Genomic DNA, 27,464 nt, shown 5'->3' on the forward strand with positions numbered 1-27,464 from the left:
CTGGCTGGCTGACTGACTGTCTCCCGTGCATCGCGATAGAAAACGAAAGACAATGGGCTCGCTGCGACGGAAGCGCGTCAGAATATTTTTCTCTCTCGATGTTTCTATCTCGACGACACGACGACCGATGGAAAGGGGCCTAGGAAGGATGAAACGGAGAAAAAACGAAAGAAGGGTAGAGGATAGAAAGTAGAGGTAGTGGAAAGGCAAAGAAGAACTGGGAAAGTCCAAGATCGAAGTCGAGTCTCTCTCGGTCGACGCTGAGGGACGGAGCTCGCAGGATGAGAGACTTTCCATAATTAAAAGTGTCGATTTCTTCGTCATTAAAAATGCTCGAGCGTCCCGTTACAAAAGACAGTTCCGTCGTCTAGAAACGAAGAGACAAGCGGGTGGATAGATACGTAGATAGATAAGAAGATAGAAATACAGAGAGAGAGAGAGAGAGAGAGAGAGAGAAAGAGAGAGAGAGAGAGAGAAGGAGGAACAGATGACTAAAACACTTTTGTCTACGATGAATACAAGCAGGAAGTAGAGACGATGCTCGCGGATCCGTGTGGAAATTGATGAATCTCGTCTCGATGCCTTCGAGCGATCGTCAATACGTAGTCGGGAAACCGCGACACTTCGTCCGCTGGTTTCAATAAAACAGAATTTCTACCTGATGTTTATTCAGTCTGTCTGCCTTGGGAGAATCGTGAAGGAAGCAGGGAAGTCGCGAGGCGAGTGTCGAAACGTCATGTGGTAGTTGGAAAATGTAGAGCTTTCGAGCGTCGAACGGTCTGTTTATTATGAGCGGTAAGTAAGTTTTAGGCTTAAATGGTCCTGAAAATGGTTCATAGTAGTATAAATTTATAATAATTTATAATATACAAATGTATGGAGCATACCGCTACAATATTTTAGTATATACAGAAAAAGATCGAGATGCAAAACGAGGAAGAAGATGCTATAAATGTAGCGTTCTGAGGTTAACTGCTAATCACTGAATGAGAATTAAAATAGATGTAAAATAAAAGTGAATAAAATATATGTATATGAAACAGATACGTACAAACATAAATGACGTGAAATTGGAAAAAGATACAAAGGAATAATGCGCGAGCATCGAAAGCTTTTGCTAGTTGGAACTATGGGTCATTTAAAAATGTCCATAGAATTAATCAATGTAACTGTGAATTTTTTAGGAAACTGTTATCTTTACGAACATAAATAAAGAAGTGGATTTTAAACTCATTTATTTATTGTACATCATAACGGCTATTTTACGTTGAATACTTTGTACGCTTCTATATATATCGTGTACACTCTATATATTTTTCTATCTCAATGTATAAATATGCACGCTCTAATTATACATTACACACAAGTTTAAATAAGTTACAGCTTTGCTTCGTACTAATTCGTAACAACGTTTATTACATTAATTAAACGTTTCCAACATCACATCCATAGAAATCTCTTTTTCCTGTATCTCACAGTATGAAAGAATTTTGAGAAAGGCGAACAAATTTCAGCGAGGAAAAAAATGTTCCAGTTCTCGACGTTACAGCTTCGTCGAAGTGTATTCACGAGGCCGTGAATCTTCATTCACGCGGCTCGACAAAATACGAGGCAGCTTGGCGTAACCACATCCACGCGAAATTTCATAATGCACTATAGTTCATAATTTTCACAGGGAAAGTAATAGTTTAGTGCTCTTACGATCGTACTTTTTATATGCGCAAACTCGGCCTTCTATTTCTTTTTTTACATCACCACGAAGGCGGGAAGAAATTAGAAGCACCACCAGAGTGTTCCAGTCGAAGTCGAGAAAAGCGGTTCGTAGGTTACCAGGCGTTCGATCGGAACGCGATTGGTCTCCATTTGGTTCCAGCTCGTCAACTAAACGACTTTTTTCCACTAGCCTCTTGGCTCGTGACATCACAGGCAAGTCATCTCTCTCCCTTTTATTCCTACATTTTTCCTAGTCGTAAAATCGTAACGAACCGGTAATCCTCTCCTCTCTCTCTTCCTGTCTCTCCAAACTCCTCCTTGGATATATATATATATATATTTTGGTCTCTCTCTGTTGCACTGTGTCCAGACCACGGTAGGTCCTTACCACGGGTGTATGGCTTGCTCGAATTCCCTTTGACGTAAATTCCGTGCATTACCGACGCTGACGAGCGAGAGACGCTAACTTCATTGTTGTTTCAAAGGCTCTCCTCTGGCTGGTTTCCTCCGCGTCCCTCGCCAACGGCATGTTCCTCTTTCATGCGCTACTCCTCATCCATAGGTGGGCGGTCCAGATATAGGGCAAACGGTCCAGAGAAAGAAGGAAGGAGAGAGGCAGAGGAAGGAGAGATAGAGAGAGATAGACAGAGAAAGAGACGCTTCGTGGTGGTTACCAAAGAGTAGAGGGGAAAGAGGGTTGACAGTGGTAATAGTGGCGAGTACGGAGGAGGTAACGAAAGGGATGGGAAGAGGTAAAGCGGCGTAAAAGAAGCCTCCTCCACTTCAAAGCGGAGATCTCTGTTCTCTCGACGTAACGGTCCACGTGGTTGACATGCTCTTTTCATGATAATCGAGTTCCTGGTAATACGATCGGTAACGTTCACTACCGATCACGCGAGCCTACTTTGGAGAGCGCTACGCTTGCATCGCTTCTGACACGTAACCGTGTCGCGTTCTCGAAAACGGGTGAGAGATCAATTCTCACAGGCATCGATCGGGTGAAAGTATTTCGGGGGCAATGGGGCTCGATTTCCAACGATCGATGAACAGAACACTTGCAATGATGGAAGCTTGTAAGCGGCGAGGGGAATCGTGATTACAAGCTTGGTTTGAGTCTGCCAATTTGGTATTATACTCGATGTGTCTTTAATGGTGTAGTATTAACGAGGAATATTACGCAATACGTAATTGCGTATTAAATCGTTTTGATATCATCATTCGTTGAATTTTAATTTTTCTGTTTTTATATCGATACGTATTGGACGCGAATACGTCCGAAAAATTACGCAAATTAGTCGTAACGATGTGGAAGGTTGTATCAATTGGAAGTTCGAAAAAGTCCAAGACTGTTGAAACAATATTTATTGAACGTAAAATTCGAGCACACGCTGCTAAATTACTAAATTAGATTTGATGAATGAATTTTTAATAAGAAACTAATTTCTTAGAACGCTTGGTTGTTTTAATCTAGGTATCACTTGTAATTATCAAAGAGCTAAAATTTGTAAACTGTTTGTTGTTCAATATAGCGACACTTGAATCGATAGGTATTTTTAATTAATTTTATGCCAGTCGAAGTGGGACGCAATTATTAAAATCAAATTCTAGAGCAATCAAATATATCGATAATCAAAATCAGAGGTAAAACAGTAAAATTTATTAATTCCATACAAATTGCTTGGTTAATAAATTAATTAATTCAAAATTAATATTCTAATTGTATAGTTTTTTTCTAGACGAAGATAAAAGCCGTTGTTTATTTTACATACATTTGCAATGGAACGAGGTCACGGATTCTAGACGTCACGTCGTATCAATTTATTAAATTTCCTCCCTGGTAGAATGGCAAGCGTGATGCATTTCCATGCTAATTAGACCGCGTGAATTTTCACGGAAGCGATAAAGTTTCGAGACGCAGAAAATGAATCTTCGAGAATGACCTAATTTGCTTTGTGCCCGACCAAGGTTGATAGTTCCGCGAAAAGTGAATTTATACGTATGCATAGACCTATTGAAAGCCCCCTCATTTGCAATTCCGATCGAAACTGCACCGCAACTTTCCATGTAATTTTCCTTTGTGCAGTCCAAGTCGAAATGAAGCCGAGTATGTGGAATTTGGTAATTGAGATCGAGCGAGTCGAATCGAATGGAATACCGTACGTACGAATATATGCTGTTGCGCATTTACGTGTTTCTGCATACGAAAATTACGTAACTTAAAGTAGCTATTCGATCGAGTACCTTTTTCCAAGTGGTATTCGTTAAATTTTAAAAACGACGCGAAATTTACACAGGTAATTGGAAGAAGATCATTTCTGAAGAGATTTTGAAAAAACGAGATTTTCCCAAAAAGGTGAAATTAATCCTGCTATGAGCCCCGAGCTTGTAATATTGCCCCGGTTTCCACTATGGAAAGGTCTAAGAGATAAATGAACATTCCTTACGTACCGCCCAATTGTAGTTCCGCTGAGGCTTGTGCAGTGTCACCCTCCGCTCGTCTGACGATACACTGATACATTCCACGATCTTCTCTGCTGATACCGTTCAGCCTCAATAATTCTGATTGTCTGCCGGAGCCTGGCAGCTGGCGACCATCCTTGTACCAGGTAACAAAGTGTGGTCCAGCTTGTGGATGCGTGCTGACCTCGCATCTAAATTCGGCATTACCTCCTAAATGGACGCTTAACAACGGTGGCGTCACTTCGATGTGTAGCGGGGCTGTCACGATGAGCCTGAAGAACGATTATTTACTTTGTAACATTGGTTTATTTCTTCCAAGTGCAGGTTTCATTAAGAACTTAATCAAAGACATCTCTTATTTTATCATTTAATTGCTCATGAATTTTAAATCGCAAACGTTTTAGTAATCTTATCGAAATATCAACGCTTTATGCTTTCCTTACCTCACTTTCTTTGTAATAAAGTACCGGACGAAATAAAGGAGTTAATAATTTCTTTGTAATAAATTATCAAGATATTATTTGTAAAGTTAAATATGTAGATAGAGAATTTGCAGAGAGTCCACGGTCTATGGGCATAATTACCAGAAGCAAAGCTTTAATTAGTCGATTAAATAAGTTTCTCGCTTTCTCTGTATAAAAGAAGATAGAAATGTTAAAAATTTAACGCAATGGATATCTTTTCACAATTAAACGTTCTCTAGAAATTTTTTGACCTAATTTCAAATCCTTAAACTTTTGTATAGTAGGAAACGCGCTAATTTCGAAACAAACTTTTCTGGAAATAATATATTTATTCCTTTCACTTTCGTATAGATGTCAATGATTAGGATATAATTTATTAATTATTGAATTTCTTTCTTGATTTATTACTATTTATATGAAATCTATCATTTATTCGTTACCGAATTTCTGCGCTAGCTTCGCCACCAGGATTGGACGCAGAACAACGATAAATACCGCTATCTTCTAACGTCACAGCTTCGAGGGCCAGAACAGACCCGAGCAATCTGGTCCTTGGTCCAGAGAGTACCAGCATTGGCTCGGAACCGGTTTGTGCGTACCATCTGGAAATTGAATCGTAGATGGAACATTAAACCTTAAATGATCGAACCACTGTTTGTGTAAGCAATATTTTACTCTTGAAATAATCCAACGGTGCTATGAAACATAAGGGAAGATCTAGAAATCATAAAGCTTAAAAACACTTTCTACTTGTAATTATGATTCATTAAAATCGTTCTTGACGTTATGTTTCAATTATGTCTTCATTAACGTACTTTCTCTATAAAGTATTATAAAGTTATACAGTCTAGTACAACTTATGTTTGTTAAACATGTATGAAATTAATATAAATTCTTGGTATATCCTCTTCTACGAAAATTTTTAATAAATCTCTAGATTTATTTAAGATTCAAAGAAGGACTATACTCAGATATCTTATTATAATAGAATGGGTTTTGTAATCGCTGAATTTTACCCCCAAGACTATAATCGTGTACATACATATAGTATCATATCCGTATATTGCACATCTTTACTTCCCTTTTATAGCTTTAAGCTTCTTAACATCGTAATTACAGAATTAATATTACTATCATCTTAATTATAGATTTAGTACTACTATTATCTTAATAATAATCACCGTTAATTAAAATCTTCGTTGTTGTACAAAATTTAGTTCCCCTTTACACAACCCTCGTATTAGCAAATACTTAGCTATTCAGAAAATTATTGAAACGCGTGAAAAGCAATTTTTATATTACGATTCTTTATATTACGATTAAAACGAAATCAAACGCGTATTTACGAGATTCATTCTACTCGTTATTACTTATCATTTTCATTTCACGCTATCCACAATAACATATTATTTCTCTAATTTATATCTCATGCGAAATTATCCAAAGTACCAATTAAAAATTCCATCGAATCGACCAGCAAACAATCGTGAAAATTCAGCCGACGATAAATTCCCTCGTAATCTCGATTAATTCAAACGTCATTCTACTCACTCGGCAACATAATATATCATCCAATTACATTAACTGAATCCATTGAAATCTCTTTATCGGCGTACAATTCGCGAAATTCTAGCCGAACATTCCGTTGAAAATTTGCCGGCAGCTGCGCAGAAATCCTTTGTAGCATTCGCACGAAAATGGGTCCTGGCAGCATTCCATTCTGTTCCCGTTCTCGCACGCGAATTCCGGTAAAAATTTTCAAACGTAGCGTCGCGCGGACCGAACATTTCGAAGCTAACGCGGTTTGCATGATTGCAAGTTAATGCGACTTCCCCTGCCACTTTGGAACTTCCTTTTTTCCGGTAAAGACTCGAGGAATAATTTTTCATCGGAAGGCAAAGCGCTCGCGCATCAGGCAAAGGGCTGGTTGGTGGAACCGAGGCGCTTCAATTTCACTGGCTTTCGGGCACGACGACACGACCTAGAAACGACATCCAGTCGCATCCACAGTGAGCATTTATCCCGGAGATTCGGTGCTTTCTTTCATCCTCACCAACGTCTTGACAGTTTTCGATCGAAGCACGTTCGTCGGCTCGAACCACTTCCACGGATCCCCTGCTCTGTTTTTCGTTTCTTTTCCTCTCCTCACTTTCCCCGATCCTCTTCATCTTCGCCTTTTTCGTCCTCTCTATACCTCACCTAACCCCCTTTGTTTTTTGTAGATCGTCCAGGAACATCGTATCTTGTATCTTTGTTCGTTCTTGGATTTCTTGATACGTAAGGGAGCTGACTTCCTTCGGGAATTTTAGTTGGTAGTTCTAGGGGAAGTTACCCGAGGTAAAAAGGTAAGAAGTTAGAGTTCAAACTCGTCTAGTAGATCAGTTCTTCGATTCTTTCGAGAGCGTCAAGATAGCTGAGTTAAGTTAAAGGTGTATTTTATTTGGACTTTGCGACTTTCTGTGAAGTATTTCTCTCTCTCTCTCTCTCTATCTTTCTCTCTCTAGGAAAAGGGAATTACGTTTGTAGCGCGATCAGTTTCATGGTAAATACGTGCTATCTCGACTCGCACATGGTCTGACTGCAGGTAAATTGCAGCAAGTTTGTTGTTAGAAACCGAGCGTTTCTAGTTTCGATTGATTGCTCCTGCTTACGTCGTGTTTTGGAATAATGGATGGTGCAGGAGTGTGCTAATTTATAAGATGAATGTATGGTCAGCCACGTGTTAGAATACATACAGCCACATGTTACATGTATGTATAGTCTACTAAAACAATATTTCTTTACGAAATCCTACATAAATCTTCATAATATGATACAATGTAATATAATATTATGAATGAAACGAGAGTTGCTAAATTTCTGAAATTTCTTCTAATTACACGAATCTTGAAAAACATTAATTAGTCTATTAAACATTACATCGTAGCCTCACTTTATGTTATTGCATGTATTACTATTAGAAATAACTTTTGAAGAAGATACAATCCCTTTTCTTAATAATTTTCTTCAAATTTTTCGCTTCATCGCCAATGTCCTCGCTTACTGGCAATTGTTTTCTAAAAGATGGTCCTTAATTCTTAGTCAAACATGCTGCCACTCTATGTACGATCCTTATAACCGTTACAACTGTTCTTCTTCTTATTATTAACATCATTGTCGTCGTTAATAAAATAAATTATCTAAACGTACAGCTTCAATTGCTAAAACTAAATCCATTGCCTCGTTATTACAAGATAGAACACAACGCGTTAAAAATGGTTTCACTCATAAATCTGTAGCCGAGCCTAAATCATGCGATAAAACCAGTTCACCTAGTTATTTCGGTCGAATGGATTCGTATCGGTGAAGCATGTAAGTACTGTTCAAGCATATCGTTCGCAAAATGTCTTGGCACGCCATGCTGGCTAGCGCTATCGTCAATAAATTTTCATCTCTCCAGATGTTTCTTGTCCGGTGCATGCATCTGCCCGTGGTCCTGGGTCGAGGAAAAGGAGATCCAGAAATTCCAAGAGAGAAAGAAAGAGAACGAGGAGAAAAACTTTGTAGAGCAGAAGGCTCCTCGAAGACCCGGTGAGCGACATGGAGAGTTTCCGATTGTGCTCCGTTCGCGAAGCTTCACGTTCGAGTGCTTCCACTTTTCCTCGATCAAAGTCCTGCCCAGTCCTTATTTCTTTACTTACCTTCTATCTCGAATATTCCTGCCTCCGATTCTCCTTTTCCTGTCTCTGACTGTCTTTTCGTTCATCCTTGTTTCGATCCACCTTTCGACGCTGAAAAACGTGGCTCGTAGTTTTCTTTTAGATTAAAGAGCCAGATTAGAACGTGCGTTGTTTTTTCTGCTTCCTTTGTACGTTACGCTTTTATCGCTTTTCCATTGGCATGAAAGAATTTTCTTTGTACCTGAGCTTTCAGACGTTTGTCTTCAACCTCTGTAGTTCTTCGGCGAGGGCAAATGTATACGTCGATCGTAGTTTCGACACACAGAGATTTATCGTATCACGCAGAGATTAAAAGGTCGTATTCCGTAGGATTACGTCTATACACAGTCCTCGAAGGATCGATGAATTTTCATATCTTGCATCGTGACGGTAATCGTATCACTAGGAAAAACTATACTCCTCGGTGAACGCTCGATTTACGCGAGAATTCGTGTTTCCGTTTTATGGATGCTTCGTTTCCCGCCGCTTTGAACTCGCAACGACCAATGCCCCGCAATTACAGCGTTAAATTCGTTTATATCGTTTGTAATAATAATTGTAACGTTAAATTTACCATGCAACATGCCATCGGTTTTCGATTACGCGTAATTATTCCCATGATTATTTGGATGTATTATGATTTAATTTATATTTGCCAAACATTTCACGAACAAAGACTGTACATAGATAGCTCGATCAATCGAGCTGCGTCTTTCGTTCCATAAATAGCCTTTCGCCGCAACTTCGTTCGCGTGGACTATTTTAATATACAGAACAATTTTTAAACGGATGAACTTTTACGAATGAAATACCTGCATATTTTTCATACCAACAGTTAGATTGTTCTCCGTGGTAAAAAATATGAAATTATCAAATGGTTGGATTCCAGAACAAATACGACGTGAATAATAACCATCGTAGCTTGACAACTCGAACGCCAGCTATTTTCCAGCTTCTAGAAAACGGATCGAGATGGAACATATTCTATTTTCTTTCCCGGATACTAAGATATGGAACAGAGAAAATCACAGGAAAACTTGTTCGGTAGTTCTTACATGATGCGAGTATAAGCAGACAAACAAACAGACAGACAAAAATTGAAAGAACTAGTCTTCTGGACACGATAGCTTATGAACTGTTCCTGGATAACTGTTTTTCTGTTATTCAATATACGGACACGATCCTTCTACTGTTTTATTATTATTATATATAGATTGCTAGATAGTTGGAGAATTTCTGGCATTTTGGACGCACGTTGGTGTATACCTACATGTTTTGATTTTCGACATTTTTACTGTTTAATTTACCTTTCGTGAATATAAAATACTGTTTCCTTAATTGTAAAGATATTTCTATATCTGATTTTCATAAATCGTATTAAATAGTTTAGGAATAGTCTTGCTCGATATTCGTACGTTGGCTAGTAGAATGAGTCCTTCGCGACAGACACAGTAGTATTAACCAATCGTTAGTTTCCAGAGCGTCGGAAAAACTGTACGATCTCTGTTACGTACAACTGGTTGTAACGAAGAGGATAAAAAGAAAGACTATGTTGTATATCGCAATAGAAAAAAGAAATATTTTTTTTAAAGATGACAAACGGGAGTCATGATTATTGCGATTATACATGTATATATGCTACTTAAATTTCCAAGTATTCTACACGCTGCAAATATTAAATGTAAAGTAACAATTTAAATAAGCGATATAAGCTTATAATTTAATTTACACGAACTTTATGTATTCACGTTAATGCGATTAAAAAGATTCTGCGTATCTAAACAAAAGTTCGTCGATGTAAAATAAAATTTATACTTTTTATAACAACTCTTCGTAATGAGTAAAGAGCTAAGGTATCTCTATCGAGATAAATGAAAAACTCACCGATATTCAGGAGTAGGGCAGGCCTGTGCTACGCAGACTAACGACGTTGATTCATCTTGCGCGACGTGAACAACGCCAGAGTTTTCAAGAATCACCGGCGGCATCACCCCTCTGTGATCTACAAAAAAGGAAAAAAAAAAAAAAGAATCGTTCGAGAGAGGGTCGATTAATGCGGCGGGTAATTGGAAAAAACCTCGGCAATTTCCCGACGATAAGAAAAATCGGCCTGTCCACCGGAGTGAAAATTACTACCTGCTATCCTTACGTTGGCCACGGAACTCACTACCACTTGTCTAGTGAGACGATGCATCGTTCGACATCTGTAGCCGTGTATTTGATCGCTGAACTCCAGGCTGTGGACCAGAAGTTCCCCGGTTGGTAAAAGGTGAAACTTCCCGTCTGCAACGCAAATAATGAAAAAGAGGTTTATGCCTTTGTATCATTTATTGCCTCTTATCGTCGTAGTTTCTCGTTACGCTATATTATATATCCGCGTGTTACGCGTATTCTATACACTTTTCATAAATGCGTGAACATGCGTAGTCTAGTTATAATAATTTGTAGCAATAAATTTCAATTTATCAGACATTAAACAACGATATCCATTAATTTCAACGATCTATAACAACGATCGTTCGTAGTAAAACAATTACGATAATTTCAGCTATAGATCGAATGAAACTCTCTTTTCAGAAACTGTTGCGAATATTCTCGATACGAAGTATAATATCGGAGTCGCCATACGTTTGGACGCAATTCGCGTCCGAAAGCTTTCATCACGACCAGAACATGACCGGGCTATCTACTAGACGTTTTGCAATCCGGAAAACGGCGATGGCTATCTTCCCCGCGGTGTTAAACGCGATTATATCGTCCCCGGAGCAAATAGCTCCACGTTCGGTGAATTATTTAACGCGAGATACGATAGATAGTGGGATTCGTGATACGTTGCAGAGCATCCTCTGCGAGACACTCTTTCGCACATGACAGAAATATAACGAGGAATTTTCTAATCTCCGTATTATTCGTAACTGGCGTGCGTGGCGATAATTTATAATCGGCGTAGACGTTTCTCAATAAACGTGGCACGCGGATTCGGAATTACCTTTGATAACTACTCTGTGCTATCGATGAACGAGCTATCGCCAACGTTTCGTGATATTTTCGTCGGTGAACCGGCGAACGGTTTTACCGTAACGATAATTATGCTAATTCCGGGATTTCCAGCGCCTGTTCTGGATGACTGGCGGAGGTACTACCTGGCCGTTCTTGCCCTGCTCGGCTTAAGCCAGTGCTCGTTCCTTAGATAAGCCCGAGCAACGTTAATGACGGTAGTTATCCTAAACATTCGCAGTCGTTTTACGAAAACCCCTATTCACGTCCGGATATCTTTAACATGGCTTTCGAATATGTGATTATCTTGCACGAAAGAGGTCGTTCTTCCATTAGTTCTCGTCTTTCTTTTCATTCCTTTTTCCTTCCACGTTGTCCGGAGCGTTTTTCGCTCCTCGTTTTTATTGAGATATGTACGATTTTATGTGCTAGACAAAATTGGCCGCGTAGTAGTGACACACGTACGAGAATATGAATGTGTGGAAGTATGTGCGTACACGGCATCTCGTCGGTTCCGTCGGCAGTGTGGTATGGAAGATGGCGAGATGAAGAAAGTGTTGAGATGCGTGCAAATGTATATCGACGAAGATCTTGGAAATCGTTTATTACATAAATCTAAATCTATTTTAATATGAATTCTAAGTGCAACCTTGGTGTTCCTTTACTTTTGTATGGAAGATGGCGAGACGAAGAAAGTGCTGAGATGCGTGCAAATGTATATCGACGAAGATCTTGGAAATCGTTTACTAAATAAATCTAAAACTATTTTAACATGAATTCTAAGTGCAACCTTGGTGTTCCTTTACTTTTGTATGGAAGATGACGAGACGAAGAAAGTGTTGAGATGCGTGCAAATGTATATCGACGAAGATCTTGGAAATCGTTTATTAAATAAATCTAAAACTATTTTAACATGAATTCTAAGTGTAACCTTGGTGTTCCTTTACTTTTATTTCGCCAATTAAGATCCACGATTCTCAACAGTTTTCATTCTGTTTCTCGTTGCTTCGTTGGAATCTTGCATGGCAAATCGATGAAGATTTTTACAAGTAATCGCGCGTTACTTATCTCCGTGTTTGTTGGTCCCGCTAACGAAATTTCTAGCCGCGCGTAGTACACGCTACCTCCGTATCCCTATCCAAGATTCTACGTTATTACGTCTACGTTCGAACGCAAATTCGGCTACGAGACATTAGCACAGCTAAGACCGGCAGAGATAAGCGGTCCTGCTAAATAGCGATTGTCGGCCAAGTCAGCCGGCTTGGATGGGTTATGTAGTTTCGGTATCACACTCGATGCTACTACCTATACCCTGTCCTCTCGGATCTATTCAACGTAGATAGACTGCGTATGTACGTGACCATGTACACGATGTACATACGCGTATGTATGCACGAGACGGAGGAGGCTGCCTCGAATTACGTGCAGTCTGACCATAGCGCTATTAGTAAGATGGATATGTTACGCTTACAGAAATATAGCGACTATAGATGGGGAACAAAGGCGGCTTAATATTATATAGGCAGCAAGAAATACGGGATTGCTGCTTGTGAGAGAGTTGCTGTAGAGGCGCGAGAGAATGGTTAAATGCGTTGTGAAGTTAAAAACGGTAAGTAATTTGACGAATTGTAACGTTTATTCAAGGGGTGAAAAGATATTCGCGTAACATCTGCGTGGAAATTAATTAGTTGTGGTTGTAGGAAGGTATAAGAGGGATGATCGAATAATTGGCAGAATTTTAATATCAATTAGGTCAACAGAAAGATGTCTATATAACGTCCAAGTATAAATTAATTGTTTCAGGGTATGGAAAGCTAGGAGAAGGATGATCAAACAATTTTTAAAACGTTCGCGTTCCACGTGCATAAAATTAATTGTTTTAGGATATAAGAGATTATAAAAGAAATAGTTTATAGAATTTTAATGTTTATTAGATGGATAAAAAGATACCTGTACAGTATTGGACGAGCGATAATGCGATATTTATCAAATGCACATATAAAACGGTGAACTATTGAGAAACGCATGAAATAATAATGATCGTGTTCTGGAAAAATAAAAAAAAAAAAAAAAAAAAGAAACGCAATCAAGAGAAATGCAAAGGAAGATCTCTCTTTCAAAGATAAAATATCTGCATTCAAGTTCGAATGATTCATTCAGTTGGCCAGTTACACTGAAATCCCTTTCCTCCTCTGTTTTAATACATCATGTTAACCTTTTTATATTATTTGCTGTTCGAATGCGAGCAATTAATTCGCGCAATTTCCCGTCGATTTCTCTGAAAAACCATCGAAACGAACACTTTCGTTTAATCGACGCATGTTAAATTTGCGCGCTCCATTTACAAACTTTTTCTGTTCTATTCACCAGCACTATTTTCTGTTCGAACGTTTGGATTAAATTACAAACAAAAAGGACAGGAAGAAAAGATAAAAGAAAAGAAAGGAGGGGCACAAAATGAGAGAAGGAGAAATAAAGAAAATTAACAACACGTTTGCACGCTGAAAACAATGAAACGCGGAACCGTATTGTACCAATATCGTTTTGTCAATGTACGCGCGCACTTTTAACGAGTCGTAAGCATCAACTTTGCAAAGGCATGTAACCTTTTTTGAGAGCCGTGCGTTCAAACAATATCGTTTCACGAAGACGATTCTATCGGCGAGCTCGTACGCGAAGCAATTAAAACTTTTCGCTCGTTTCGCGCGACAATTTCGTGCGTGTTCGCGAATAAACGTTTGACAATCCTCTTTGGAAAAACGTTGGCTTGTCAAAGAATTCGTGACAGTGGACATGGCGGTAATCCTCACGCGACTGTGTCTGCACACGTGTACAGTGTACATGGATGAAATATGTACGTGGAATTAATTGCGGGCTGATCCTGATAGATGTATAGGGATAGATTTAATGGAAACGTACAGGATATAACGTTTATAGGGTCATTCAGAATTAAAGGAGAAAACGCAATGAAAGAAGGCTGGCAAGTTCTTGTTCGAGCTTCTGTACGTTCTTTAACCCGAAGTTGCTAGTTTCTGATATATTATGATAAATGGAGACTGATGATATTTATGCAAATTCATGTTTTTATGAGCATAGTATCTTCGGATATTTTATGCATCTTTACATATTATGTGCACTTTCCACGTGTTTACTTTCAAAGTTTCTCGTAAATTGGCATAAATAAAGTAGCGACGAATGAAAACGGTTAATTAAAAAGAGCTTTTCAAAGTTGATACGTTGAATAATTGAAGTTTGCGCGGAAAGGTTTTTCATCTGACGGTATAAGGAATCAGGTGGAACGCAAAATATTTTTTAACTGGGAAATAAATCGAATTGTATATACAAGTGAACATTTTTAAAATACTTTCAGTTTGGAAGATAATGCTGTTCCGTAGATCGTGAACTGCGAAAGGCAGTTACTGGTTTAGCAAAAGCCCGATGCGAACTAATTTTTATCAAACCTGCAGCAAATGTAACAACAATGCGAAAACATTTTTGAAGTAGCGCACATTTGTACAAAATTATTTTATTGTATTTAATTTTCGAATGAATTTCTAGAGAATTTAATTGTTTACTTATCAGATCGCATCTTGCACATGTTTGTATTGTTTCGATTTGTATCGAAAGCATTATGATTCCGGACGGAAAATGGAATTTCCGTCTAGCGAGTTTAGACGAACGACGGAAGCGGAACACAACAGACAAAAGAACTCGGTGAAATTTAATTTCTCGAGAACATTCGGAACGCTGTACACGTTCCTGTCTCGATTCGAATGATATTGTAGATCTTGCACTGGATTTGTTACATTCCTCTTCGCACGGTGTTTACAAAGACCACAAACGTGGGCTGCGTTTGTGACAGGAAGCAATTAAAAGAAACGGAGAGTTTTTTTTTTTTAATATATTGCTTTTTATATATTTTTTAAACATATGAGAAGCTAAGTACAATAATTAGAACAATAATGGACGGTCTGCCTTTTAGAGATTATGCAGAAATTCTGCCTGTTCGAGATTATCACGTCGTCTTTTATTATGTACATTATCGAGTAGCCCACTATATTTAATTTTATATTACTTACTATACTTAATTTTACGCTATACATTATGGAAACTCAGAATAGAAGAAAGAAGAACAAAGAAAGCAAAACGAGCGAAAATTTAACGAGATGAAATACGAGTCAAAAGTTAGAAACGAAATGTTTAAACAAGACTATACAGATATAACTTTCTATTTAGGTTTATAAACAAAAATTTGTAGTTTATGTACTATTGCTCGATATAATGGCAATCCTAAAAAAGGACGTTATCCGCTAGAACTCGTAATTGGAACAAATAACATTTGTCAGTTAAGATTGTCGATATCCAATTAAATAATTTTATTTTCAATATTATGTTTCCTATCGGAAAGTATACTTCGATGCGATATTGGTGAATTGGTATCAGAAATAGTCGACACGACACATCGTAAATATGGAGGAACGAAGACATTATTCGCGACACTTTGATCTGTAGCGGTTCCCCTTGGATATTAGCCACATGGGTGCCTTCCGTCAGGACATCACTTCCAAAGCATGTATTTACTTCCCTATACATATAGTTTCGCGTCTTTCAAATATATTTTCTGCATTCACTATTAAGTATTATGCTATCTAAAATAGATAAACTTCATACGAAATATTATAAAATTTTAAGATCACGGTATCGATGCATTCGACAAAATCTTCATCCTATATTCTCTCTAAGCGACAACATTTTAGTTCTACTGAAACGTATAATTATAAATCTTTCGACTTGTCCATCAATGTTTATTAAATCCAAAAATGTTGTATTAGAAACTTATAATATGTCGTTGATTAGAGATGAAAAATATCATTACCAATATACTTTACCAAACAAAACACTTTTCTCTAAATATGTTTTAACCAACGAGAGCGAGAAAATTTAATATCCTAACATATCCCTTGCTCTAAATAAATTTTTTATTGGTCGATAAAATTCCTTCTACGTACTCGTCTATTGCAAATACAATAAATTAACGTTTCACTTTTAATTTAATAATAGTCGATGAAGAAGAAGTATTTTGTTCTAGAGCTATTTCGTTTAACAGGCTACATATGTACAATCTGATTCGAAATGAAGTATCGATTTTCGATTAATTTCTATTTCCATCGCGTAAACCAATTTATTTCTACGCCAAATTCTCGCGCAAATGAGACGGATCTATCGACGATAGTCGATCTCCGTAGACGGTTTAATAGCTAAAGCGCGTTATAGATCAGTAGGAATAAAGACAGTATCATTGACAGTCGCTTAATCCATGGCGGTGCCTTCCGCATTTACCCGCACCCTCCAAGTGCTTTCCATCAGTCCCAATTCCCATAATGTCTCTGCTATATAGTCTCCGATTCCGTGAAATAGACGATTCGTTTCGAATGTTTGCATGTCGAAGATATGGATTTCTAAATAGCTATGCTGACAAGTGCGCTAACAGACAATACGTGAAACGTGCCAAGAATCAAAAGAGATTCGGCAAATTGGTATGCTCAAAGCGCAGGTTACGAAATTTTGTGCCAGTAAATCCCGAGGAATACGAGAATTTGATCTTCCATCTCACCTGTTTTAAATTCTCTGATATAATTAAATTCGTAATATAATCGATGTTTGCTTAAATTTATCTTCGGTAGTTTCTGATGAATCCTATTCTCATTGTTCATACGAATATTTATAAATGGTCAACCTTTTACCTTTTAATTTCATCGAGCTGCATTAACAATGGGTTTTGTTCGAAGACACGTTCTTTAAAGTTTCAATTTGCATCGTCGGTCGACTACTCGCTGAAGGCTAATTAACTTTTTCAGAAAATCGATTTAACGAATACGTCATCAGATATAAGGTCACTAAGTTTTAAAGAAACAGCATCTTAGAAGTATTCTGAGCGCTGATAGTATCGTAAAAAGAAATTTTAACAAGGAGGAGGAAGCATAAGAAGGGAAGAAATTATACCGGAAAGCCGAGTGGGAAGACCAGGAGGTTCGTTAAAAACAAAGCTATATGCAGGGAATTTTATGTATCACGCGATAACAGGGACGGTTCACGGTGTGCCAATATCTTCTCGTTGAGGGCGACGTGTGTTTTTACTGTCGTCTTTTTTCCATGGTCGTATAAAAGTTACGCTATCCCGTCGTTCGTCGCTCGAAAACCGAACGACGATGGTCGTTGGATACCAGCCAGCTCTGTATTTTTTCATCGACTCCCGTTATCGCCGGGGAATATGCTTTTCTCAATGTTCTGTGTAATTATAAAATTTGTCCAAGCACCGAGAGTTGACGTAACGTGGAACGAACTGATTTCAGGATCTACGTATGTCGGTCGAACGTTCTTTATTCCTATCGCTCGATACAATGTACTATACTACATTTGATGGTTCTGACAGTTTGCCAGAGCGCGTGTCCACCAAAATCTAAACAAGAAGAAGTCTAAACGAAAAGAACAAACCAGACGGAGCAACAAGACGAAAAATAGGCAAGTAGAAGGGAAATAATTATCAGTGAGACGAGTAAGGTAAATCGCGGAAAGATTGCAAGACCATCCTCAAACGGCATTAACAACGGCGTGTCGCGTCCAATTAAAAGGATTACTAATTAAGCTTACTAATTAATAGCGCGCGAACCGACGTGATATTACGTTTTAATTACCGGGTATCATCTTTTTCAATACGTGTCGTCGCAGCGACAGAATAGTAAAAGAAAGAAGGAGAGAGAGAGAGAGAGAGACAGAGACAGAGAGACAGAGGCTCAGGAAAAAGCAAGACCAGCCGACGACGTTCTTAAATCCAATTAATTTCTACGACTATTAATGAGCGAGTCGCTCGACCGTTACGAGGTCGATGTCCTCGACGATCTCTCCGCGACCTACAGCAACGCCGCGGGACGGTGATGCAAGATTATTGTGGATATTAAATTTCACTGTACCGGCCGGTTGTACGCCCGTGGCCGGATATTAAATTTTAGTCCTAGTAAGCAATGCCACCAGCCGGCTATTATACCTCGTGCTACCTTCTACCTACGTGAAAATCGCCCGTACAACCTTTGCCATCTCCGCTCTCCTTTCCTATACAGTATCCTCTCTTTCGTCTCAGTGTTTCCCTGTTCTACCGCACGAACGTGGCCGTATAATTCTTCTTGTTTCATGCTTTGTGCTTCGTACACCTATCGGTTGTGTGTTGCTGCATCTGCGCCAATGGAATGTCTCTTGGGCTTTTATTACCACCTCCTACCACACGAGCGACCGCTACGCGGAATATTACATTTTGGTAGATAGGCGAAATTATCGATTATATGATAGCGCGCTGCTTTTCATATAGAATAATAGCGTTCGGGAGCGGAGACTGCCGCAAACTCAACCAGCGCGGCTATTAGCCGTACATATTCTTCCTGGTGTATACACTCTCGCGCGGCTTTTGAAAGAGAGGATGGTTTTTTTGTTTAGATAATGGTATCGTCGAGAATGGATTATTGTTAACGCTGGTTTCTAATCTTAATTGGAAGAAGAGCGTAGAAGCGTCTGTAGAATGGTACATGGAAGATTATAGATAAAAAGATAGAACAGCAGAATGTATGTAATTATGTTCCTTTCTCGATAAAACTCAGTATTAATTTTGTCAAAAATCTCTACATGTATTTTAGTAATTGTAGTGAAATGTCTGTAATTAGTCGTTTCAATTTTGTCTGAGTTGGTTTAATTCTATTTTAAAGCTTACAATATTTGAAGTGAAAACTATCTCATTGAATATATCCTCGAGGTATTCTTTTACTGTACCGTATGTATAAATCCTTTACCTGTTGATGGATATCATCGAACGTGGTTATCAAGTATCACTGCATATCTTACGTAAGTCATATTATTTTTTTTATTAGTATCTTGAAAAGATTCTAACCAGATTAGGACTGCACGTACCTTTGAACGATTCGAATACGCTACGATATCTTCTCTTCGACTACTGCGAGTACAAAACGAAAACAACTATGCAAAAAGGGAAAATCTCTTACCTCCTTGTAGAGAAGGATAAATGTAGAACGATGGTTCCTGCAACCAGGACACCACGCGCACCAGATCTTTCACGAAACTAGGAACGACACATCGTAACACCGCAGTGCAGCCCCTCGATGCACCTCCGATCACCTCCACGTCGACTTTGTATGCTTGGGCTACCACTGTGAACAAATAAACGTAAAGTTACATTTGCGGTTGTACACAATTCCAGTGGAAAGATTTATGGCTGTAATTTTGCTCGGTAGACACAGACACAAAGTTATACTACTAAAATAAATTAAATAATAGACGAAGGAAATAAACTAATATTAAAATAATATTCTCCATCGATAAGCCAACTTTTCAAGGAAACATTTCTACATATGGATATAAATATGGATATAACTACAAAATTCAAAAGCGTTAAAATTCCAGTGGGAAGATTTATGACTGTAACTTTAGTTGGTAAACACAGAGACAAAGTTATACTACTAAAATAAATTAAATAATACACGAAGGAAATAAACTAATATTAAAATAATATTCTCCATTGATAAGCCAACCTTTCAAGGAAACATTTCAACATATGGATATAAATACAAAATTCAGAAGCCTCTAAACGATTAACATACTAAGTTTTCAGAACAATAATTCGAATTTATCAATAAATTAATATGTAAATTAACGTCGTATGAACTAAATAATCGTATCTAAAAATGTATTAGACCCAATTTCTTTTATCCAAATCGATTGATATCATAAGCATATGATCCTTAACGATCGCTAAGAGATTCATAAAAGTTCTCCCCTATTTCCCATCGTTTCTCCTCGGACAAATTCAATTCACGAAGTTCATATCATCGTTACATACTACTACTACAGCGTAAGTATTACAATTCTACGTTATCCTACCGATTGGAATATTTTTCTCTAAATTCCATAATTGCAAAACGTTCCCGACAAAACTGATCAATGCCGACGGCAAACAATTTTACTGTTGTTTAAATCAAAACCTTCAGCGAACAACCTTAGCAATGATTCAGAGAACAATCTAGAGTTCTATTAATCCAAACTTTCGACCCAGTGCTAGTCGCGTTGAAAGGGTGCCGCGGAGCGATAGTTTGCGTCGATGGTAATTAAAACGTTACGTTACACGCGTCGCCCTTATCCCTCGTTCACTCGCGTAACGTATACATTGTACACATGTACGTAGACTTATATACAGGGTGTCACGTCGTTACTCGTCGTCGACAATCGGGTGAATCTCGACGTCGACGTCGGGGAAGCGGCGAGGCGTGAGGCGACGCGAGCGTAACGAACGCCTCGTCCTCGACGTCTGCCGCTCGTTTTTCTCCTTTCCTTTTTTGTTTCTACCGTCGCCCAGCCGCTCGAGAGGCACTATACTCTTCCGGAGATTTTATTTACGTGGAAATTCCAAGGGCGACGGCCAGCGACGCTGCAACCGGTTCTGACACGCCGACGCGACGTGGCGACGCCGACGAACGTTCTCTTCCTCTCGCGCCTTTCGTCCCTGTAACACGCTGAATTTCTTCCTCCCATCGTTTTCTTGCGTTGCAACCTTCCGTCCAACGAAGAAACTCGTTCCCTGTTTCCGTCAACACCTTTTTATCTCTTCTCTTCGCTTATTGTCGCGTTTTCGCTCGGTAGTCGCGTCTTCAGCGTCCTGCCACGTTACCCATATTACGATATTTCATCAATTTTTCAAAGGATTCGAATTTCCTCGCAATTCCCTTCTCTTGCTTTTTCGCGTCGAATGTTTAACGTGTCCCTGGAGAAGCTAATAACGCGCTGATCGAGCGACGCGAACTCGACGCTGCAATAGAGATTCTTCTGGAAATGAAAACACTTAAACGCGACGGGCGTCGAACGCGATTCGAAATTGGAATCTCGCTGTAGCTGGCGAAGGATGCGGGTTACACAGAGAAACCCGCGCGGTGTGATTGCAGCGCGATGGGGGTTAGGTCGTTTGATCGGAGAGAGGAATTTTTTCGGTTCGATCGTCGTTCGCGTTGTTTCCACTGCAGATGAAGGCAGATACCAGTAAATGTGGGTTACGCGAGTAGAAATTGTAGTGTCGCGTTGATTATCGTACGCCGAGGTCAATTAAATTTTTTATTGTTGCAAACAGGGAAATTGATATCGGGGATACTAAATGATAAAGTTGATCGATGTAAAATAAAGCAATTGTCTTTTTTGTTTCATTTATTTCATTTTTTATTTGATAGTTCTTCGTGTCAAGTTAAAAATGTATCGTCGATTTCAAGCTCCCTTTCTCGTTAGATGACTGACGCGTCACAGAGCCTTCTAGGATTCGTTCGTGACTCGCGTTGTTTGAACTAAAGCCCAAAAAGAAGTAGAAATAAGTGGATATTTATATGATTATAAACAGTATGAAAAATTCGTACTCGAATAATATTTTCGAATCGATAATTTTATCGTTAGAAACGCAATCAGAAAAATGCGACTACGAACTCTTCTACTTTGAAGTTAGACGCGTTCTTCGTATGATATTGCGTTAAGAATTAACTTTAATAGCAATAGTTAAAAAAGATCGTGCGAATGTAAGAAGTAGATATAAAAATCAAGACGACACGGGAAAACGAAACTATCGTTGTCAGAAAGAGATAAATATTGAGAAAATTAGATGACAAAGTCAAACGATAAAATAAAAAGAAGTAATTTGCGTGTCTAGCGTATTTAATTTCCCTCGTTTCTTAACTTCTTTCTCGCGTTAATTTTAAACTGTACTGTTAATTGAAGATAATGAGTATGGTAATCCGATACAACGTCTGGTGAGAAATGCAGTAGATTGAACGATTAGTTCACGTAATAGCCCTCCTATAGTTAAACAGATTGCACTGTTGCTTATGTTGGTCTACAGCTATTTGCATATTCAAATTGGGCAAATAGTCTTTGTATTACGTTCACTCGCCCAAGACGTGTTTTGCCTAAGGTATGATACAAATTCCAGGGTCTTTACGACACAATGTCAGCAACAGTGCGATCCTTCGACAAAAATATAGTTAGTTACATCAAAAATGTAGCCCTTGCGTTCATTAAATCGTATTCGTCGGAATTTTATTTCGTTCAAAAAACGGAGTTGAGACTTAAACTTAAAATCCAACTTAAAACGTTAAAATCTGAACAAATCTTTTTACAAGATACAAAATATAAATAACAGTAACGGTAGGGCGCAAACGTTGAAAGTTTTTTGATCTATTTTCTTCTTCCACGTCTTTTTTCCACTCTCGCGTGATAAAATTACTGTTTCAAATTATTAACATTAGCTGTAATCGAAGAATAAAATTTTGAGGAAGATTCGAGGTCTCGAAACCGAGTCTCAACCTTGACGTACCAATGTAGTCAAAGTCAAAGGATCTGGAACTTCATAACACGCGGTCTAAGATCCCCACAGACCAATCTCTAGATCGTGTAATCTCTACAGTTTCAGAGACGTGAAACACATCAAAATCATGCCAGAGGTCTCAAGATCTCGACTTCAATAGCCGACAGTTACGAAACTCGCTAAAGCAAATTCCGAGATCAATAAGATCGAGAACCTAAGACTTTGAACATCTATTACGACGTAGAAGAATGCGTTTCGAATGCTAGATCCTGATTTCTAATTAATCTTAGATCCCTGATACGCGAGCTTATATCTTCACTTCGAATTCTACTCTTTGAATCTTAGATTTCCGCCCTCTTCTGGAAGCACATCTCCAGAAACTAAGAAGTGTCGTCTCGAACGCAAGATCTTACGTTTATAGGTAGTTCTGGTAAAGCTTAAAAGCATTCTGTAGCGTGGCTGCTGTTGGTGGTTTAAAATATAAACTTTTAAAGTTCTCTCTGCGATGCTAGGGTCAAACTTGGCGAGCTTAATAATTGTATGAAACACTATGAAACTCGAGGTCCTACGTGTTTAAGGTTGGACTTGCTGGATGTCATGTTCCACGTGTGAGTAAAAAATTTGAAGTCTTATGATCTGAGACTATGAAATTCGAGGTCCTCCAAAAACTCGGTACGCGTTTGCACACTGGTACATTCGCCAGCTACGATACGCATTCTCGAAATTCTCCACTTAACTACTTTTTCCTACGATATAGATATCGCGCATCTTCTACTATCCCGACACCTGAAAGTTAAATAGCAAGTTGATCGACAAGCTGAGAACGAAATGAGTTTGTTTCTTCCGCGTTTCTCTCTGCTCTTCCCCCTCTTTTCTTTAATTACAGCGTTACGCACATTCTCATCGATCGATGATGACGCGTTTCGTTTTATCCCGATTCGTCCTAAATCGCTTATGTCGTCCTTAACGCAGGAAGAACGCTTCTTCTTTCGGGATATACGCGACAATAACGACGAATCCAATGAAACGAAGCGAAACAGTATCGATACGACGTTCTTGCTGTTTCTAGGTTTCCTTCGATCCTGAACGATGCAATGGGCTGCGAAAACTTCCGATTCGGATCAGTGGAGCCAGTTCGGGATAGAAATTTCTTTTGTTAAACTGAAAGCAGGAAGTAAAGTTTTAATTAACGGCCACACGTCCCGGCCAGAACTTTATAGCCGCGAGGGAGTAGTTGGCAATCCTGAAAGCGTCGGCCGACCTCGCAGCTGCCACGGATTTGCATTCAGATTGCATTTTTTTTCCTCTTTCTCTTTTTTCCTCCCCTCCTTTCTCTCTCTCTATCTCCCTCTATCTCTCTGTCTTTCACTCTTTTTTTAAAGAGGTAATTACACTGAGCTCCACACGGAGAAAGCCTGGCCGCGTCTCATCTGCATCCGGCCGGGTTTAAAACATCCTTCGTCAGGACTTGCCTGGATTCCGTGTCTTGCCTCCTTCGAGGAACAAGACCAACGCATCTCCTAATGATTTTTTAATTGCTCCTCCTATTCATTCGAACGCCCCCGGCGCAATCAACGCTCGTTTGCATCGTGTTCTTTCGCTCCGCATAAATTGTAGTTGGTTGTTTAGATTTTGCTGTTCATGTTGGACGTCGTATCTTGAACAATGTAGACGGACTTTTACGTCGAAGAAACGGAGAACAAATTTGAGACTATGTGTTAACAGAAACATATTCGAGCAGCTGGCAAACCGCGAATCATGCTCTTCTATCATGTCAATTATAAATAGAACATTTACTTTTTTAGTAGTCAGGTGTTAGTTATGCGCGTAAGATTTTTGTCTCAAGAAATGTCTTCTGTTATCTGCTACGTAACGAACAAATGAAACGATTCATCTACCATTTCCTCAATAACGTACACATATCACGGAATTTATCTTCTATCAGCAACGATACAGATAGATTAAAGATTTTTATTGCAAAGCTTGTGTCGCGACAGAGAAACGTTGACTTGAACTAGAGTTTTAAGGAAGAAGGACAATAGATAACGATAGAAGTGTAGAAAGTATTGAGAAAGTAAGATCGAGAGAAAATCTGCTCGTACTTGCGAGCTAGTACGTCACGTGTGTAAGTATTTCCGGCGGTGTGCAAAGGCGAAAGGTTGACTATAGAAGAAAAGGCAAGCGGTACAAAAGAAGACGCAAGAATTCCAAAGATATCTAAAGAAGTAGATCAGAAAGTTGGAAAGAAAGAGACGAGGAAGATGTTTCCGCGAGATTGCGCCAGAATCCGATGCTAGCGGTGTAACATTATAAATAGCCAAAAGTCATTTATTTAACAGGAAAAATAATTCCTTGCAATCCGAACGACGTTTCATATTTTATTCCATTTACAATTCAGCTGGTTAATATCCAATAAGCTAATTCCAGAATCTGTTCGTGCTTGGATATTTTAATATCTTTGGAGCGAACAACGTATCTTCATCGATATATTTAAATTCTGTAAATTCGTACTTTTACAAGTACAATTAAAGAAACAGACAAATAGAAATTTATTATACGTACTTTTAGATTATTATATACGTCCTCTACGTCCCTGCATTTTTAACCCATTGACGTACAAATAAAACGGAATTTGATGCGCCTGAAGAATACTATTAAATCTGACTCAACTGAACGGTTACATGCAAGCTCAAAAACAGAATATTTTATTTCGAAATTTACATTGCTGTATAATATTCAATCGAGTTGATATATAATGTTAATGGACATTAATTAAGTAACGTTATAAAATAATAAATTAATAATTCTATAAAGTATGATACATTTCAAAACATTTTCGAATATGTAGAGGAACTAGACGTTTCTTCACTGACAAGTTGTGTCGCTTCTTATATTATTTTTTAAACACACATGGCATCTCTTTGCAGCATGTTCCTTTTTATTAGTCGAAGGTATATGTTCAGGAAAATGTGCCCAATATTTTACCTATAGCCGAGTTGGGCACTCACTTTGTGACGGTCTGTTCCGACGAATTGTGTAGCATATCTTCCGCGATATTCATTTTGTTATCGATACTGTTGCGGAGAAAGGAGGTGAGAGCATCTCGAACATTTAAAATAAAACAGAATCGATGCACGATTTTCGACGTCAGCCGGAGACAGTTCTTCACATTTCGGAAAAGTCAAAGTCTACAATGGCACATGAAATGGATGACGTCTTCCAGACGTCATTGTACACCAAGGAGTTAAATTTCTCGCAAATATCCCAAGTCTATTCTAACGCAAAAGAATATAATTTATATCTAAAACTACGAGGCACGGAATTAATCTGAAATACATTTTGAAGTGGAAAGTAATCGGACGAAACAGAATAATTCCTGGCACATGTAGAATATCGACTCTAGGATCGTAAAATAGGATTGCGAAGGATTAAATTGCCTCTTCGTTCCACTGAATAGAGAAACTCTCAATACCATCATACCCATTACCAGTAATTTTCTTACCTGCCCTGACCTGCACGTCACGGCTGAGCACTCTACCGACGGAATTGCTCGCCACGCATCTGTAGGCCGCGCTGTGCACATCCTGCCGGAACGCGGCAGCCGGAAACGGCAAAAGGACCAACGTGCCGTTCCTCAGCACCCTCCGCACTCCCGGTACGTCGTTCACCGGATGTCCGTCCGCGGTCGACCAATCGATGTTGGGCGGGGGACTTCCTGTCGCGGTACAGTCCAGCCAGGCGCCACTCGAATTCGAAAATTCCACCCTTGACGGTGGCTCGATCACGAAGCTTGGGCCACGTAAATGTGCGTCGAATCCATGACCACCCGCGGATGTCACCGCCGCGGCTGCACCTGCGAACAAAACGAAACGTTCAACGCTCGAAAATTCGCATAAATCTGCCGGCTGATTGCGGAAAAACGGCGCCGCTCGCTGAATCGTTGACCGTCCGACACGCGACAGTTTAATTGCGACGTAAATCCCGTCCCTTCTCCATTTTTGCATATTTCTCTCACCACCCTCTGTTCCGGGTCTCTGCTAATAAAACGCTTCGCGTTCACTCGTTTCATCTACGAGCTTTTCTTTCTTCCTTCGTGCGGATATTTCCGCCGTGATTGCGAATCTTGGCTTCGACGTCTGTCTGCAACGAGTAGAGTGCGGTTATCGATGGACTCGAGGCAGATTCAAACGCGCCAGGACGCACGAAATGCAAAGACACACGAAATAACAAAATGCAACAACGAGATATTATTTATCAGAAATCGTGGAACACGAAATGAATCAACGTCCATAAATTGATATTTCTCCAACTCGTCGTTCGCGTTATTCGTGCGCCAAAAATGACCCCTCTCGCGGTTCTTCGTCAAACGAAGAAGAAACTCACGTCGTGAGAACAAAATTTTGTTTCTGATTCGATAGCGCCGATCATTCTTAGTCCTAGCCTATGCCAATATCGTCTAACATGTTTCTAGCAAATAAGCGTAGATCTTGATAGTTAGCGCGTGGTTTCATCGTAGAAATTTAAAGCGCAGTACGAAAGAAGCCAATGCTCGTGCAACGATTTCATATTGTTAAGTTTCGTTTGGAATTTTTCCGCGAGAAAAATTGGAAACGGTTGCGAGAGAAACGGAGGCGTGCGTTATCTGCAGATTATTCTTACGCGGATCGTAGATTGTGCCGTGGAACGCAGTTCGTCGATTTTCAGAACCGATTAAACGCTTCGGTTATCGCGATT

At 39.1% G+C, this 27,464-nt stretch overlaps 1 protein-coding gene across 9 annotated transcripts in view; it reads right to left on the bottom strand.

Annotated features, from left to right (window-relative positions):
- Window positions 1-27,464, bottom strand: part of LOC117233140 (Down syndrome cell adhesion molecule-like protein Dscam2) — a 124,133-nt gene that overhangs the window by 20,098 nt on the left and 76,571 nt on the right. For all 9 annotated transcript variants that reach the window (XM_033493153.1, XM_033493151.1, XM_033493152.1 and 6 more), the window contains exons 2-7: window positions 26,233-26,583; window positions 19,381-19,545; window positions 10,472-10,618; window positions 10,220-10,337; window positions 5,078-5,239; window positions 4,162-4,445 (exon numbers count right to left, since the gene is read on the bottom strand). In XM_033493153.1, the coding sequence (XP_033349044.1) occupies window positions 4,162-4,445; window positions 5,078-5,239; window positions 10,220-10,337; window positions 10,472-10,618; window positions 19,381-19,545; window positions 26,233-26,583 (1,227 nt within the window). The remainder of the gene's footprint in view (window positions 1-4,161; window positions 4,446-5,077; window positions 5,240-10,219; window positions 10,338-10,471; window positions 10,619-19,380; window positions 19,546-26,232; window positions 26,584-27,464) is intronic.

The sequence above is a fragment of the Bombus vosnesenskii genome, unplaced genomic scaffold (assembly GCF_011952255.1).
Source record: "Bombus vosnesenskii isolate JDL3184/JDL3185 unplaced genomic scaffold, Bvos_JDL3184-5_v1.1 scf7180000013295, whole genome shotgun sequence".
NCBI classification, from domain to species: domain Eukaryota; kingdom Metazoa; phylum Arthropoda; class Insecta; order Hymenoptera; family Apidae; genus Bombus; species Bombus vosnesenskii.